Source organism: Dromiciops gliroides, chromosome 1, assembly GCF_019393635.1.
Source record: "Dromiciops gliroides isolate mDroGli1 chromosome 1, mDroGli1.pri, whole genome shotgun sequence".
Classification (NCBI taxonomy): domain Eukaryota; kingdom Metazoa; phylum Chordata; class Mammalia; order Microbiotheria; family Microbiotheriidae; genus Dromiciops; species Dromiciops gliroides.
Window position 1 is genome coordinate 338224057 of NC_057861.1, and position 17963 is coordinate 338242019.

General features: G+C 38.9%; 1 protein-coding gene across 1 annotated transcript in view; it reads left to right on the forward strand.

The window, feature by feature from the left end:
• Positions 1–9291, forward strand: part of NKD2 (NKD inhibitor of WNT signaling pathway 2) — a 112257-nt gene extending 102966 nt beyond the window's left edge. Inside the window, 5 exon segments of the mRNA XM_043975865.1 lie at positions 82–166; positions 2193–2214; positions 2216–2296; positions 2298–2322; positions 5947–9291. Of these exon segments, the coding sequence (XP_043831800.1) occupies positions 82–166; positions 2193–2214; positions 2216–2296; positions 2298–2322; positions 5947–6515 (782 nt within the window). The 3' untranslated portion in view covers positions 6516–9291.
• Positions 9292–17963: the final 8672 nt, after the last annotated feature.

Here is a 17963-nt window from a genome sequence, read left to right on the forward strand (position 1 = left end):
TGTGCCTAATGAATGGGTGTGTTGGTGGACTGCCAAATGTTACTGTTTATTGTAAAGCAATTCTAATTATGTGTCATTTAGATCGAGAAGCTATTCGATGTAAAACCGAAGGAGAGCACTCTGAAGAAATGAGGATTGCGGACAAGAGGCTATCTGCTCATGTCAGGTAAGAAGACACTGAAAAGTTTACAATCGTTTGACCTTCTAGAAGTTGCCTTGATTTCATCTTATATGAGTGAAGGTCATAGAGATAGTAGCAAACAGGGCTAAGCTTTCATTTTTGGTCAAGTCACACCCAATAAAAGACTAAAAAGCCCCAATACTAAAAAAAAAAATATATCCACTAGAAACAGATGTTGAGAGTTCAGGACACAGACCTATCTATGTTCATTATACTCCATATGCAAGAACCAGCGGTTCCATTCTTCATATGGACACGTGGTTTCTGACTTAAGTTCAGTCGAATAAACAAATTCCTGGCCTATTGGTTTTTCTCTACCTTTCAAAAAAAAAAAGAATAAAGCAAGATTTCTCATTGGTTCCTTGTTGTTTTCAGTAGGCTTCTTTCCAGTTGGGGTTGATGGCATATACATTACTACCTGTCTTTTTCAGAGAGTGATGGGTCTTCCATTTGGAATGGCCCTAAATGAGCAGATTGTGTGCCCATTGATCAAAGCATATTTAAAAATACAACATACTTACCCTAAATAATTCACCTTCTCCTTGCTTTTCCTTCTGTAAGTGTTATTCATTTAAAGTGTCATTGTACTATGACAGCCCCAAAAGTATAAAAGTGTTACCATGTGATTGTTTCCTATAAATTGTTGATCCTCATTATAGGCGGTATTGCATGTCTTCTTTAGCAGACTTACCCCACTATCATACCTTCTCTCTATAATCTTCATCTTCTCCCTGTCTTCTGGTTCCTCCTTCTCTACTACCTTTAAACACACTTAAGTCCCCCCATTCTTAAAAAATGTTCACTAGAGAACAACTAGGTGGCGCAGTGGATAAAGCACCGGCCCTGAATTCAGGAGGACCTGAGTTCAAACACTTGACACTTACTAGCTGTGTGACCCTGGGCAAGTCACTTAAGTCCCATTGCCCTGCCCACCCCCCAAAAAAGTTCAATAGATGCTGCTATCTCTGCTAACTATTGTCCTGGATTTCTCTTCTCCTTTTCAACTTGACTGAGAAGTCTAAGTTGGGTGACTCCTAACCTCATCATTCAACTTCAACTGCTCTCTTCCAAAGTTACCAATGATCTTAACTTAATTGCCCCATCTAATGACAGTTTCCTACATCCTTCTTGACCTCTCTGCAGGATTTAATGCTGTTGATTTCCACTGGGTAGTCGTTTCTGGTCTGGGTTTTCATGATACTAGTCTCTCTTAGGATTTTCTCCTACCTCTCCTAAGTCACCTTTGCTGATCTGCATCCATATCTCACTGACAACAGTGTGTAGATCCTCCAATGGCCCTCTTCTCTTTTTTCTGTTATATTCTTTTTTTTTCAGGGCAATGAGGGTTAAGTGACTTGCCCAGGGTCACACTAGCTAGTAAGTGTCAAGTGTCTGAGGCCAGATTTGAACTTAGGTCCTCCTGAATCCAGGGCCCGGTGCTCTATCCACTGTGCTACCTAGCTGCTCCTCGCAATTCTTTTTAACAGTTCTTTTTTTCCTGCGTTCTTTTTCCCAGTTCTACTACTTACTAATTAAGTTATCTTAGGCCAATCATTTTATTTCCTCAAAATTAACCCATCTCAATGCAAGCTATTATTACATAATGTCTTAACCTCAGCTAGCCCTCTGTTATCCTTTAAGTATAAATGAAATAATCATCAGAGTAAATCACATTTATACAGCAATTTAGGTTTTTGAACACCTTTCTTCTCTGCTCCTCACTGAGTAGTTGTGTGGTTAGTAGCACAAATGTTATCATCCTCATCTGACAGATAAAGCCCAGAAAGGTTAAGTGAATTGAAGATGGTCACACAGATCATAAATATTGGAGCTGGGATTCCAAAGTAGACCTCTTGAGTTCAAGAATAACATTCCTTCTATTTTATCAGACAGCCTCGTACAGACACTTAAATAGGGATTATGGATGTGTGCATGTATAGGTTTTTACTTCAATATGGTTTTTGTCTGGTAAGTAATAGATTTATGTCCTGTTTATTTCCTGATTGCACAGGAGGCCGAACAATGACCACCACCATTACACCGTGCCGTGAGCAGTACTGTGTTGATGAAAATACAGAGAGAAGGAACCATTACCTTGATCTCGCTGGAATTGAGAAACTACACCTCAAAGTTTGGGCCAGGTAGACACTCAGAGCAGACACAAAGATTCTTCAAATGAGGATAATCCTCTTTAGGAACCAGAAGCTTAAACAGGATAAAGATTTCTAGAGCTCCTATAAAATAAACATCTCACTTTATCGTCACTCTTCAGAGCTGAGGTTTATAAAACTTCTCATGCAAGCTAATTTGGAGAGCTGTGTCTCTCCAGCCTCTCTTCCCTGTGACTTTGTTGTTGTTCATTCAGTCATGCCCAACTCAGTGACCCCATGGACCAGGGCTGTTTCATGGGGTTTTCTTTTTTTTTCCTTTTTTTTTTTTTTTAGTGAGGCAATTGGGGTTAAGTGACTTGCCAGGGTCACACAGCTAGTAAGTGTTAAGTGTCTGAGGCCAGATTTGAACTCAGGTACTCCTGACTCCAGGGCTGGTGCTCTATCCATTGTGCATCTAGCTGCCCCTCATGGGGTTTCTTGACAAAGACACTGGAATAGTTTGCCATTTCCTTTTCCAGTGGATTAAGGCAAACAGAGGTTAAGTGACTTGTCTAGGGTAACAGAGCTAGGAAATGTCTGAGACTAGACTTGAACTTAGATCTTCCTGACTCCAGGCCCAGCACTCTATCCATTGAGCCACATAAGTATTTTCTAGGTAGAGGTTAAATGATTACCAAGGGTCACATAAATAGTGTATGAGGCTGGGGGGCAGCTAAGTGGTGCAGTGGATAAAAGCACTGGCCCTAGATTCAGGAGTACCTGAGTTCAAATGCGGCCTCAGACACTTGACACTTACTAGCTGTGTGACACTGGGCAAGTCACTTAACCCCTATTGCCCCACCAAAAAAAAAAAATAGTGTAAGAGGCTGGATCAGAACTGGTCTTCCTGACTCCAGGCCCAACACTAAATTCACTGTACCATCTAGCTTCCTCCACATAACTACACGTAATATAAAATTATCTACCTATGATAAAGCATGTGTTCATATGCCAACAATTCTCAGTCTAGCAGGACATTTCTCCATGGAGTACCCTGTGGGAAAAGGCCGATGGCATCCTTCCAAAATAATAATATTATCAAATAGGTGGAAGAAAACTTCCATGGATTTCTAGTTTCTCCCAGATCTTTGTATCAACAAATTATCACAGAAACTCAGAATCTAAAAGGGATCTCAGAAGCCTTCTAATACACCTGAACCAGGATCCCCTGTATAGCAGGCCTAAAAAACCCAGCCGTTGTAAGAATCATCTCCGAGGATGGATGACTAAGTACCAGTCAAGGCACTCCAAAGGAGGACTCCTTTAGTCATCCTTTTAAGGAGAAGTGGAAGATTCTGTTATTTATTTGAACCCTGTGTACATAGACAACTAGCTGCAGCATGGGCTGCTATGGGTACAATGGATAGCATGCTAGACTTGGCATTAGGAAGACCTAGTTTCAAATCTTGCTGAGTTCAAGTCCTATTTTAGACACTAGATATATGGCCCCGATTAGCCTCCCTCTGCTTGTTTGTTCATCTGTAAAGTGGGGATGATAATGAATGCTCTATAAATGCCAGGTATCATTATCATATAATTCAAGTGAACACTCAGGGTAGAAAATAACTCACACATACAGGGGCGGGTGGTCATTCGTTAATCTGTAGCCTGACCTTGGTTATAAAATATTTCATCGTGACCTGTTTCTTGAACCGATATGTTCTATTCTGACATGTTGAAAGGGAGCTTGTAGCAAAAGACTTCAGGGTTTGTTCTTAATGGCCTCTTCCAAGTCTTTTCTTCTATATTTTGTTAGTCTCTAAAGACCTAAGAAAAGCAAAAAGGGAAAAGTGGAGGGGGATTGTTTTAATCTAAATAGCTTGGGGTGGAAACACTATTGTAGAAATGTTCTTGAAATATCCTGACCCTTGGGATTAGCAAAACAGTGAGGCATAACATCCAAAAAAACACCTAATGTCTTCTAAATCCAAACTAAATTTAGACGTGGTTGGGTTTTTTTTTTCCTTCCGGAAGTGCTAACAGTTTAACTTATCCATCCTGGGGTTTTTTTTTTGTTTTTTTAACAATAGGTCAGATGAATGCATTTACTTAAGGGGTATTTCCTATCAGATACCTCTTCCATCAACAGGAGGGCTCGTGCATGGCGGGTGGGGGTGGGGACCACCAAATGAATGCTTTAAAAAGAAATGATACCTATTTTGTAAAATTACACCAAATCATTTTAAATTGACTTTTCTTTAAGATGTCTGAAGGGGGCAGCTAGGTGGTGCAGTGGATAAAGCACCGGCCCTGGATTCAGGAAGACCTGAGTTCAAATTTGACTTTAGACACTTGATACTTACTAGCTGTGTGACCCTGTGCAAGTCACTTAACCCTCATTGCTCCATCCCACCCCAATTTTTTTTTAATTACAAAAAAAAAAAGCTGTTTGAAAGCTAATCAAGAGGCAACATTAGGGGGTAGAGAACTAACCTGAGAGTCAGGACGCCCTCCATTCAAGACCCACCTTTGACACCACTGTCTGTGTGACCCTGGGCCAGTCATTTAACCTTTTATTATCCCCAGAAACTCTCTAAGGCTATAAATTGTAGAGTAGTTTGCTAATCTGCATTGATGGAGGGGAATTCTTCACTGGGAGTTTTCTGCATTGGTGAACTCACACATTCAGACCAAGGAAGTTTGAAGGGAATTCCTAAAAATGAATGAACTTAATTTGCCCAATATTGAATTGTCTGCTTTGAAAGGGTCCTTTCCTGTATTACTCAAGATAGAATCTGTATTTAAAACTTCTAATGGTAGACACAGACTCTCAAAACCATTTTCAGGCAATATTTCTTGGGCATTTCCATAGCTTATGTATCTAAAGAGTCCATTCCAGGTCTTTGAAAATTTCCCTTCGGTACAATGTCATAGTGCAGCAGAGTTGCTGTATTTGGAGTCAGAGAAACAGGCAAGGCATTCAACAACACTGGGCCTCAGTTTTCTAATCTGAATAATAATAGCTAAAGTTTATAAAGTACTTTACAAATATTATCTCATCTTTAACCAGTATCCTAATCCTGGGAAGTAGGTGCCATTATTATCATCCCCATTTTACAGATGGGGACCCTGATGTAAACAGGTTAAGTGAATTACCCAGGATCACATAGTTAATAACTGTCTAAGGCAGGATTTGAACTTAGGTCTTCCTAACTCTAGGTCCAGTGTTCTATCCCCCATGCCTCCTAGTTGCATAAAAAAAATGAGAGATTTGGGCTAGGTGGCCTCTGAAGGCGCTTCCAGCTTGAAATCTATGAATCCATTTAAAGCATACAAGATAACAAAGGGTACATCAATCAACCAATAAACATTTCTTTTTTAAAAAATTCATCTTTATTTTTATTTTATTTTTGCATTTTTTTTGCAGGCAATGGGGGTTAAGTGACTTGCCCAGGGTCACACAGCTAGTAAGTGTCAAGTGTCTGAGGTCATATTTGAACTCAGGTCCTCCTGAATCCAGGGCGATACTTTATCCACTGCCTCCACCTAGCTGCCCCAACAACATTTCTTAAACACCTACTATGTGCCAAGCACTGGATACATGCATTTTCATTCTCCCTTATAAGAGGGGACTTAAGAGAAAGGCCCTAACCTTCCATTCCTTTCTACTTACAGGTTCCCCTCCAGCACAACCGAAACAAGAACACCATGGCAGACCCTCCCATTCCCAAAACAGGTCCCGTTCCCAGGAGTCCGAGGCCCACATAGTGCATCACAGGAGGTCACAGGTGCTGGCTGATTATTCAGTCCCGGTTGCTGAACCCACTTCGAGGGTCTTGGAGATGCAACAAAGGTTAAAAGGCCAGGAGAAGCAGTTCCTGAAGTCGCCCAAGGGTTCTGGCAAAATGCCAGCCATGACCAGTGGCGGCAATGGGGGTGGGAAGCCAGGGAAAGCATTTAACTACTACATGCCAGCCGCGCCCTCCCCAGCCGCTCAGGATGTGTACCACCTCCAGCAACAGCCACACACTCACAAGAAGTATCGGCAGAAGGCAAAGGACTCCCACTCCCCACTAAAAGCCACTCACTCCCAGCCTGCTGTCTTGGAGCATGAGGTGATCCGGGATTTACCCCCAGTCTTAACCAATGAGGGTTACGTCATTCCTGTAATTCAGAGACACGAGCATCACCACCACCACGAACATCACCACCATCACCACTACCATCACTACCATCAGTCCTGAGAGAGGAGCTGAGCTTCAGTCAGGAGGCAATCCAAGTGAACTGTGTCTCCAGAAACAGAGTTCAGGACTAGAGGAAGGGAAGGGGGCAGTGGGGACTGGGTCAGAAGGGAAAAGGGAGAGTGGATTCATCTGTTTACTAATTATAACATCGGGTCATCTTTCCTTCTGAAATGAAGCACTGGCATATCCAGGCAACAACAAAAATGTGCTGAATTTATCATTGCTTTTCACTTAAAAAAAACCACCACCTTACGGATTTGCATAAAGAATATTATTTTCTATTCTATTAAATATTTAGCTCTAGATCTCAGGTGTGGGTACAACTACAATGTTGTGCTATGATGCTCTACAGAGAGGTCTTTTAAAAAAAAATACTGTCGTCTCATAATGTTTTTAATGAATGCATTTGGGGCCACTGCCACCTCTCAGTTAGAATGCTGTTTTATGTACTCCATAAAAACCGTATATACATATATATATATATATACATATATATACATATATATATATATATTTGTAGAAAGATAAATTTATATCTGCTTATGTTTATAATTCCAAGATGAGGCCTTCTTTTTGGTAAACAATAATAATAATCTCTGCTCAAATGATCTTATGATATTTTTCTCACAACTTTGTTGGTTATTTCTATTGGTGCTTCCAACCATTTTCTGGGGAGTTGTTGGACGACTGGTAGCTAACCTGTGAGCATAGGTCATGTATGTCCAGAGTGAATGTAATGTGTTGTACCCTTTAAATAATTTATTCATTATTAGATCATGATGGTGGTTTGACTAACAGCTTTCTCATGGTCTGCAAAGTTGTGGGTAGTTCCTTTGGATATGTGGTGTGAAGCACTGAACAGAGTGAGGGAAAGGCAGTAAGTAGCATGGTGCCAAGGGTTTGCTGTTGGTCTGAGTGTCATTGGTGTTCCTGGGAAAGGAGATTTAGGTGGCCTTCTGTCTGAGACCCAGCTACATGAGTCATGTCACCTAGTGGAAAGAGCAGTGAACTAGAGACACATCAGTGGGACACCAGTCCTAATCCCAGTTCTTGCCACAAGCTGGTGGTTTTATTAGGGTCAAGTCATGACCCTTCTGGGCCTCAGTTTCCTTATTTGTAGAGAGGTTTTCCTAAGTTATCCTTTAAGTCCCTTCCAGGTTCCAAACTCAGCGACTCAAAGGAATGTTAGAACTGAGGGAAAAAGGAAAGAGTGGAGAAAAATAAACATGGTTAATTGCTACCATTTCATTATAGCAATGATACTCCTCAAGTAAACTAAGCTAAGTGGATTCAACAGATGGATAGTGGGATCATGGTGGAGAAGTAGGTGGTTTTGAAGATGGAAGGGAGCAGAAGGGGGCAGGGTCAGTGGATTGGAGGCAGGATTCTGGTCCTTATTCTAGGACCTTGAGCTCCATTTCTTTGTGCCTCAGTTTCCTGATCTCTAAAATGGGCATCTCCCACATTGGAAGGACATGGTATGGGTTTTATTATGAATTGGTCACATGAAGAGTAGAAAGGGCTTGATATTAATTGGAAGTATTGTTGTAACTATGACACAACTGCTCTCTGAGTTGAGAAAATGGACATTTTTAACTCCCATATCCCCCACCAAAGCTACCTTCTTAACAGTTAAGTCACCTCTTTCGATTAGAAAAAGAACTAAATATTTGGGATGTACTACCCAAGAGTTAGGCAGTAATGAATTTTAGTGTTCTTCAGTGTAACTGAGACTCATGGTTCTGGTTAGGGTGGAGAAGTGTACAGGATACACTAGTGGAAAGGTAAAAGATATGTTGTTTGGGCTTGGGATTTTGTTTTGGGGTTTTTTATAATGTGTGAATTTGTACATCTGACAATGTATTTGCTTTCTTAACATTGTACTGGTATAACAATAAGCAACATTTCATTGGATTTTTTCAGATGTCATAATAAAGTGTGTGTCTATAATATTATACCCTACTTTAAAAGCAAGCTTTTCCTCATATATACAGTCCATATATATCTATGTCAATGTATGATTATAGATATGTAGATATGCACACAGTATATATGCACTTGCTATATAGAGAGCATATCTATCTGTATATATACATTTATATAAAAAGAAAAATTAATATATATATATATACATACACACATGACTCCATATTTATGGATAAAGTTATATCTTTTCCATTATGCTGCTCTCAAAGAAAAACTGAATTCTAAAGTAGATTAATGATAGAGGGAACAAGTTCTATACCATTGCCTCAAGTTATAGAGACCAAGTTGTAAATGAGAATTTTGGCTCTTTGTAAATAGAAGTTTGGTTGCTGGAGCAAAGTAAGCCCCTACTTTCTTCTAGGCACTTATTCCTATTGTGCTCCCATTTATAGGTTTTTATAATTGTGTCCAACATGAAAAGTAATTGGTTTCCTCTTCTGTAATCTGAGGCCATAATCGACTCACACAGAATGGGAAGCGGAGAACTGAGAGAATTATCTGGCTCGTTCAATCCCCAAATGTCCTTTTTGTCTTAGCTATCTAGATGTGTCAAGGCAAAAAGCCACTATGCAGGAAGAAGGAGACTCCAAGGGGCCAGAGCTGCCCTTTTTCACATTCCGTTTGCATGGGATCTGTGTGTGTGTGTGCCACTAAGTGTTCTGGACAGTATTCTTCCAATAAAATCCTAGTGTAACAAAGTAGCTCACATCACTGTATGGATATTTTTTTGCAAAAAAAAAAAAAAAGAAAGAAAAAATGCTTTGTAATAGCTGCGTTGGATTTCATTTGTACATGGACTTAAATAAATTCCTTATTTATTTAGTTCCAGCAGATTTATTGAGTGTTGTATAAAGGTCTTGAGCATAATATTATGGTCTTAAGACTGAGCTGTACTATAATCAACCTGTCAGCTCACTGACAGGGAGCGGGGAGTGTGGAGAGGAGATGATGTTTCTCCGTGGCCCCTGTGAATTTGGGCTTTGAGTTATTTGAATTCAGATCCTTGTTGGAAATGGCTTTGAAACACTCCTTCCTTCAATGATGAAAGCAATGAAATACTGTCAGGTCAAAACCAAGAGCTGAGTTAGTACAGCCTTGGTGAGGGAGTCTGGGAAGCCAACAGCCAGCTGGATGTCATTCTTGCATTCCCTTCTTTCTCCCCCCCCCCCCCCGACTTCCTCTTTGAAAACTGGGAGCCTGGATCAAACAGCAGGAAGAACACACCTCCTCCTACTCCTGCTGTCTCTGACAGCAGTCTACTCAGAGCAGCACCACGAGTGAGCTAGAGTCCTAAGAACTCCAAGTGGAGACACCGGAGAAGGTACATTGGAAAAGAATGGTTATATCAGTTTAAAAGAAACAATCAAGATGATGTCTGAAGTAAGAGAGCTGGTAGGCAGGAATCTGACATAGAAAAACATTCCAAATAATATTATGGAAGATAATTACTGCACAGTCAAGATAGAATACTCACTACTTCTCTGAATTTGGGCTCATTCAGTATAATATGAAAGCTACCCAATGGTGGGTTAGTGAATTGAGAGGAAGGCCTGAGTTCAAGTCCCATTTCTGACTTTGGACAAGCCATTTGACCACTCAGTGTCCTTAGCCACTCTTTAAGACCATGATTAGCAGAGCAGTTCCCAATCTATGTATTGCAATGGAGGGAATTTTCTTATGAGGAGCTCCTTATAACAATAAAATCACCGGTCCAGTCCAAGAGTATTTTGTCTTAGTACCTGTACAAGTAACTTCATCCTGTATATGAACCAAATTTTGGTAAGTCAAATTATTATGAATGGTCTCCTAAAGCAAAAGAACACCTTTTGAAAATGGTAACATTAACTCCTCACTGAGCTGTTTTGTAAATTAAGGTCTTTGTATATTGGGTTTTCTTAGAGGGGAGCCCAGCCATATTGTTATTTTCTTCTTAAAGACTCCCCTTCTTGCCCTCTTGAGCCCACATAGACCCATGCATTTTTTTTTTGTGAGGCAATTGGGGTTAAGTGACTTGCCCAGGGTCACACAGCTAGTAAGTGTCAAATGTCTGAGGCTGGATTTGAACTCAGGTCCTCCTTACTCCAGGGCCCGTGCTCTGTCCACTGCACCACCTAGCTGCCCCTAGGACCATGCATTTCAACAAAAATAAGTTTGGCCTCACAAGTAGAGTTCAACGGAAACTACTCTTGCTGAGGTCTGCAATGACCTGACAAGATTCAATATACCAGGGTCTGGGGACAGCTAGGTGACGCAGTGGATAAAGCACCGGCCCTGGATTCAGGAGGACCTGAGTTCAAATCTGGCCTCAGAAACTTGACAGTAGCTGTGTGACCCTGGTCAAGTCACTTAACCCTCATTGCCCTGCCAAAAAAAAATTTTAAAAAGAAAAGAAAAAAGAGGAAAAAAAAGTCAAGCAAATATACCAGGGTCTGTCCATTGCTTCTGACAAGATTGAACATCCTCTCTTCCTTAAAACCCTTTCTAGTCTCAATATTGAGATTATTATCATTTTCCATCACCTCTCTGACCACAGAGATATGGGTCTGTTCTCTTCTCTTCTTTCCCATTACCACTAATTGTTCCAATAGCAGGCATTTCTATGCTCCGATCCTCTACCACCCTGTCCAGAGAGCTCAGCGGCACATTTGGTTTCAGTTATCCCTCATAGGTGAATGATTCTCACAATAATACCTCTCAACTTCTCTCTAGCACTATATTCTGTCTTCTCTGTCTGCAACATCTATCTAGGCTATTACCATACTTTTAAAGGAATAAAACCCATCTTCCCCTATCTAGCCTATCCCTATTTTTAAGCCTCCTTCCTGTCTAGAGCATTCTCCTTCTACATCCCTAGGTACAAAAGCTTGCTACCATCTTCAGCAATTCTCTCCCCATCCCGCAAATATACTCCATTCTAAAACCTTTGTAACACTTCTTTTTTTTTTTTTTTTTTTTTTTAGCAAGGCAATTGGGGTTAAGTGACTTGCCCAGGGTCACACAGCTAGTAAGTGTTAAGTGTCTGAGGCCGGATTTGAACTTAGGTACTCCTGACTCCAGGGCCGGTGCTCTATCCACTGCGCCACCTAGCTGCCCCTGTACCACTTCTTTAAATGTGATACTCATCATTCCCACACCCAGGGCCCTAGACCGAGGACTTCACATTTTAAACTTCAGAATGTCAGCAGGGCCTGATTTCTGCCTTTTGTTCCCATGGTACCTAGTTATAGTGCTTTGCATGTGGTGAACACCCAATAAATACTATTGACTGGCAGCCAACAAATGCCCAGCTAGGCCATTACAAAAGCCTTACTAGCTTCTTTACCTTCAGAAACTTCCTTTCAGTCTGTCCTACTCAAGACCACAGGGATTATTTTAGTTAAAAGTAATTTTGGACACATGACTCCCCTTTTCAGAACTTTGCAATGGCTCCTGCTTGGGACCTAGAACCAAAAAGACAAGTTTAAATCCTATGTAGGACACTCACTGGCTGTATGACCCCAGACAAACCACTTAACTTCTTTCAAGATCAGTTTCTTCACCTGTAAAATGGGGATAATAATGGTTCTTACCTACCATGCTTGTTAAGTGGATCAAATGAGATAGCCTATGTACAAAAAAAAAAAAGAGAGAGAGAGAGAGAGAGAGAGATAACCTATGTACAAGTGCTCTACAAACCTTAAAATTCTATGTAATTACTAGCTTTGTTGTTATGATGTTAAAAAATACAATGGCGGGGGTTGGGGGGGGGAGTGGAGTGCAGCTATGTGGCTCAGTGGATAAAGCACCAGCCCTGGATTCAAGAGGACCTGAGTTTAAATCTGGCCTCAGACACTTGACACTTAACTGGCTATGTGACCCTGGGCAAGTCATTTAACCCTCATTGTCCCACAAAAATAACAATAAGAAAACAACAACAAAACAAAAGCAACCCACAATTGGGACCTGCTCCAATTCTCCCCTTCTTAGCAAAGTCCCTTATCTCAAACTTCCCTAATCTCAACAAGTCCTATGTGATGTCTATACATACTTTGCCCTACCCCAAAATGGGAGTTACTCAGAGGAGCTCTTGTCTCAATGCTTTGTTAGAATAACCTTTGGTTATTCCTTCTTGCCTCAGTGAGTTCACTTTTTTTCAAAAACTATTCCACACTTAACATCCTCCAAAAAATCTCCCTAGATTACTCCTACCTGGCTTCTCTCTCCATTAACTGCAAAAATATAGTCCCTACTTTTCATGCCTTAATTGAGAGATGTGGTAGTTCAAAGTCCAGGATTTAAAATCAATAAGATCTAGGCTAAAATTTGGGGCAGCTAGGTGGCACAATGGATAGAGCTCTAGGCCTGGGGTCAGGAAATTTGAGTTCAAATCCCACTTCAGACACTAGCTGTGTGACTTGGGGCAAGACACTTAAACTCCATTTGCCTGTTTCCTTAAATGTAAAATAAGGCTAATAATAGCATCTGCCTACCAGAGTTGTACTTTCTAGCCAGGGAGAGATAGGGAGACCAAATCTTAATTTTTTTCTTTTAATTTAAAACACCCATTTCAAAACATAGGAATATCAAGGCAATTAAAGCAATATATCACAAAGATCATACACTAGGATCAGGTGGGATTTATACCAGAAATGCTGGATTAATTCAATAGTAGAGAAACTGTAAGTATAATTGACTATATTAATAACAAAAACAACAAAAATCATATGATTATATCAATAGATGCAGAAAAAGCTTTTGACAAAAAACAACGACCAAAACTATTAAAAACACTAGAAAGCAGAGGACTAAATGGAGCTTTTCTTAAAATGATAAGTAGTATCCATTTAAAACCTAGAGCAGGGCAGCTAGGTGGCACAGTGGATAAAGCACCAGCCCTGAATTCAGAAGGACCTGAGTTCAAATCCAGCCTCAGACACTTGACACTTACTAGCTGTGTGACCCTGGGCAAGTCACTTAACCCTCATTGCCCTGCCCCACCCCCAAAAAAAAGATTGGAAAAAAAAAAACAAGAGCAAACATTTATCTGAATTGTAAATAAACTAGAAGCCTTCCCAATAAAATCAGGGGTGAAGTAAGGATGTGCGTGATTACCACTATCATTCAATGCTATACTAGAAATGCTATCTGTAATGATAAGACAAGAAAAAGAAATCATAAGAATAAGCAATGAGGAAACAAAACTATCACTCTTTTCAGATGATATTATGGTATAGAGAGCCCTAGAGAATCAACTTAAAAACTAGTTGGAACGATGAAGAATAAAATGTCAAGAATATCAAGAGAATCAATGAAAAAAAATTGTGAAGGTAGTCTAGTAGTACCATATTTCAAACTATATTACAAAGTGGAAACCAATCAAAAAAATCTGGTATTAACTAAGAAATAAAGTGGAATAGATTAGGTACACAATACATAGTAGCAAATGACCATAGTAATCTAGTGTTGATAAACCCAAAGATCCAAGTTTTGGTGGTAAGAATTCACCATCTGACAAAAATTGCTGCAAAAACTAGAAAGTGGTTTGGCAAAAACTAGGCATAGACCAACATTTTACACTGTATACCAAGATATGGTCAAAATGGGTACATGACTGAGATACAAAGGGTGATATCATAAGTAAATTAGGGGATCATGGAAAAATTTACCTGACAGATATATGGAAAAGGAAAAAGTGTATGACCAACCAAGAAATAGAAAGGATCAGGGATGTAAAATGGATAGTTTTTATTAAATGAAATTTAAAAGTTTTGGCACGAACAAAATAGATGTAGACAAAAATAGAAGGAAAGCAGGAAACTGAGGAAGCAATTTGCAGCAAGTTTCTCTTTCTCTAATAAAAACCTCATTTTTCAAATAAAAAGAAAAATAATCTAACGACCATGTTGTGGTATATGGTAATGACGTAATACTATGGTACTATAAGAAATGATGAGGGGGATGGTTTCATAAAAACCTGGAAAGATTTTTATGAACTGATGAAAACTGAAGTGAGCTAGGATATTTTCAATAGTAGCAGCACTATTGTAACAGTATTTAGCTATTTTAATCAATACAATAATCCAGTTCCAAAGAACTCATGATGAAAAATGCTGTTCATCTCCAGAGAGAGAACTAATGAAACTCTGAGTGCAAATTGAAACATATTTTTTTACTTTTTTTTCTTGCCTTTTTTTTCAACATGGCTAATATGGAAATGTTTTGCGTGACTCATGTAAAATTGATAATGCATTGCTTGCCTTTTCAATGAATGTGGGAGGAGTTGGAGGAAGGAAGAGAATTTGGAATTCAAAAAAATTTAATAAATGCTAAAAATAAATAAGTTAATTTTTTAAAAAACAGAAATAAATAGACCTTTTTAATATGACAAATGGTACCTATCTAAAAGCAAGAGACACTATTATATGCAATGGAGAAATGCTAGAGACCTTTCTAATAAGATCAAGGATAAAGCAGGAATGTCCATTGCCTTATTTATCTTTGATCTTATTAGAAAGGTCTATTTGTGATGGCCTTCTTAAAGAATCCTAGTGATTAAAATAAAATTAATTTAAATAATGAATAACTTTATTAAAGTAGCAGGAGATAAATAAACCCACACAAATCATCAGTCTCTCTGTATTTTATTATCAAAACTCAGCAGGAAATAATAGAAAAAGAAACTCCATTTAATATATTACATATTAATATATTACAGAAAATATAAGACATTTGGGAGACCACCTATCAAGACACACATGGAAATTCTATGAATACATTTTTTAAAAAATTATTTATAGAAATAAAGACAGACCTAAATAATTGGAGTGATATTAATTACTTTTGACTGGACCTTGCCAATATAATAAAAGTAACAATGAGGTCTAAATTAATTTACTTATTTAGTGCCATACCAATCAAATTACCAAAGGGTTACTTTAGAGAGCTGGAATTTTTTTTTTTTAATTCTTCTGGAAGAAGAAAGGTCAATCGTCTCAAGGGAAATCATGGAGAAAAAAAGTGAAAATAAAGTAGGCCTACCAGTAATAGATCTCAAACTATGCTACAAAGCAGTAATCATAAAAAACTTTTTGGTACTGGTTTTAAAAATAGAAAATTTGACCAGTGGGACAGATTAGGAACATAAGCTCCAGAAGCAAATGGACATAGAAACCCAAATACTCCAACTACAGGGTTAAGAACTCATTGTTGGGGCAGCTAGGTGTCGCAGTAGATAGAGCACTGGCCCTGGGTTCAGTAGGATCTAAGTTCAAATCTGGCCTCAGACACTTGACACTTACCAGCTGTGTGACCCTGGGCAAATCACTTAACCCCAATTGCCTCACAAAAAAAAATAATTTAATTTAATTTTAAAAAAGAATTCATCATTTAATAAAAACTATTGGGAAAACTGGAAAGCAGTTTTGTCATCAGAACTAAATCACTATCTCATGCCATATGCCATAACAAACTAGATATAAAAGATCATGCCACGAACAAATTATAGGGGAATGGAAGGAGATACCTTTTTACAACTTTGGATAGCGGAAGACTTCTTGTTCAAACAACAAAGAAAAAGGATGGCAAGAGATAAAAATACATAATTTTGGTTACATAGAATTCAAAAGCTTTTGCTAAAATAAAAATAAATGCAGATAAAATAAGAAGAGAAACAGTTCATTAGGAAGAATTTTTTTTACAAGTTTCTCCTATAAAATTGTTATATCCAAGATATATAGAGAACTGATTCAAATATATAAGAACAAGAACCTAGTAAAATCCCAGTAGGTAAATGGTCAAAGAATATGAATAGGCAGTTTCTAAGAGAAGAAATCAAGTTATTGACAACCATAAGACGATGTGTCATGATGGTGAAAATAATTACTATAGACACAAGTTTTTGGTAAGCATATTAGTAATTTATCAATATTATACCATTAAAGGATTGACCATGTCTCCCTAATTTCTCATGGTCCCAAGTCATGTGGCAGAGAGAGCTTCAGCATGCCAGTTAGCACAACCAGAAGAGCCCCTGAGAGATGCAGAAGACCCAGAAGACCCCCCAGAAGTCCTCATGTGGCATCTTCCAAGCAAGGGTTTTTATCTTCTTTTGATAGGGGTGGGTCATTAACAAATCTAATTGGTTAGCATTATTTGAATGGTTGACATGACTCGAAGGTGGTCTATATTATGATGAAGTCCAAGGATGACATCAGGTCACTCAACTCTTGGTAGGGAAAGGAATGCAAAACCCTTTACTCAAGTTGCTCAAGGTAAAGTCCATTATCTGGGTGTGATCTAATTCAATCAGTCCTTCAGCGATATAGACAAAAGAATCTATCTCCATTCCTTTTATTCCCTAGGATTTGTCCCAGATGAGATTTGATGAAAAACTCTCAAGGAAAGGACTTTCTGGAGTGGAGGGGAGAAAGGACTGATCCAAAAAAAGAAAAAGGCAGGAAAGGACTGATCCATGGGTCCCCCAAGAAATCGATTATTAATAATTATTTTATCATAATGTCAAATCACAAATAATAAGAAAAATGCAAATTAAAAACAATCTTGAGTTCCATATCAAACCCAACATATTGGCAAAAAAGGGTAATTTACAATTGTTAGAGGTCTTTGTGGGAGGACAAGAATGCTAATGCATTGTTGTTGGGTCCATACATTGATCCAGTTATTCTGGAAAGCAATGCAGAACTGTACTCCAAAAATAACTAAAATGTGGATATCCAAAGACCTAGCAATATCAGTGCTAGACATTGTGATGTGTAAAATCTAATGTCCCCAGTGTGGGGAAAACTAGCTAGGATTTACTTATAAATTAGAAGCTTCAGCAACAGTTTAGGCATTAAGCATTTTTTTTAAAGAGTAAAGAGAGAACATATAGAGTTCAGAAATATAGGGAAACCTATGTACCCTAGAGAAGAGATCAGAGTTCAACCTAACCTGATTCTTCTCCTCTGTTTTCTGCCAACACCACGAGGTTACAGAAACAAAGAGCAAGATCCTATGCCTGTCAGAGCAGAAGAGAGGCGGTCCCCACACATCATTCCAAGCTAATTGGCTGGTAGCATTCAATTCCATTGATTGGCATGACTTGAAGATGGTCTTTAGTTAACACCCTCTGTGGGGGATGGGGAGGGCGGGGAGGGTGTGTGTGTGTCTGAGTACTCTTGAGGGCCAGGCAGGTGTGGCTTAATCACTCTCACTCAATTCAATTAATCCAAATCAATCTCCAGGTGCAGCCTTTTGGGCAATCCTATTATTTTCTCACAATTTATAATAGCTAACATTTGTATAGTGCTGTACAATTTACAAAGCATTGTACAGAGATTATGTTTTGACATTGTTTTACTATTTCTTCTTATCTCATAGAGTTATTATTTTCTATCTGTTCCATTTTAATTTTCAGGGAGTTTGCTGCTTGGGTGAAGTTTTCTATCTCTTGTGCCATGCCTTTAATTCCCTTTCCAATTCTTT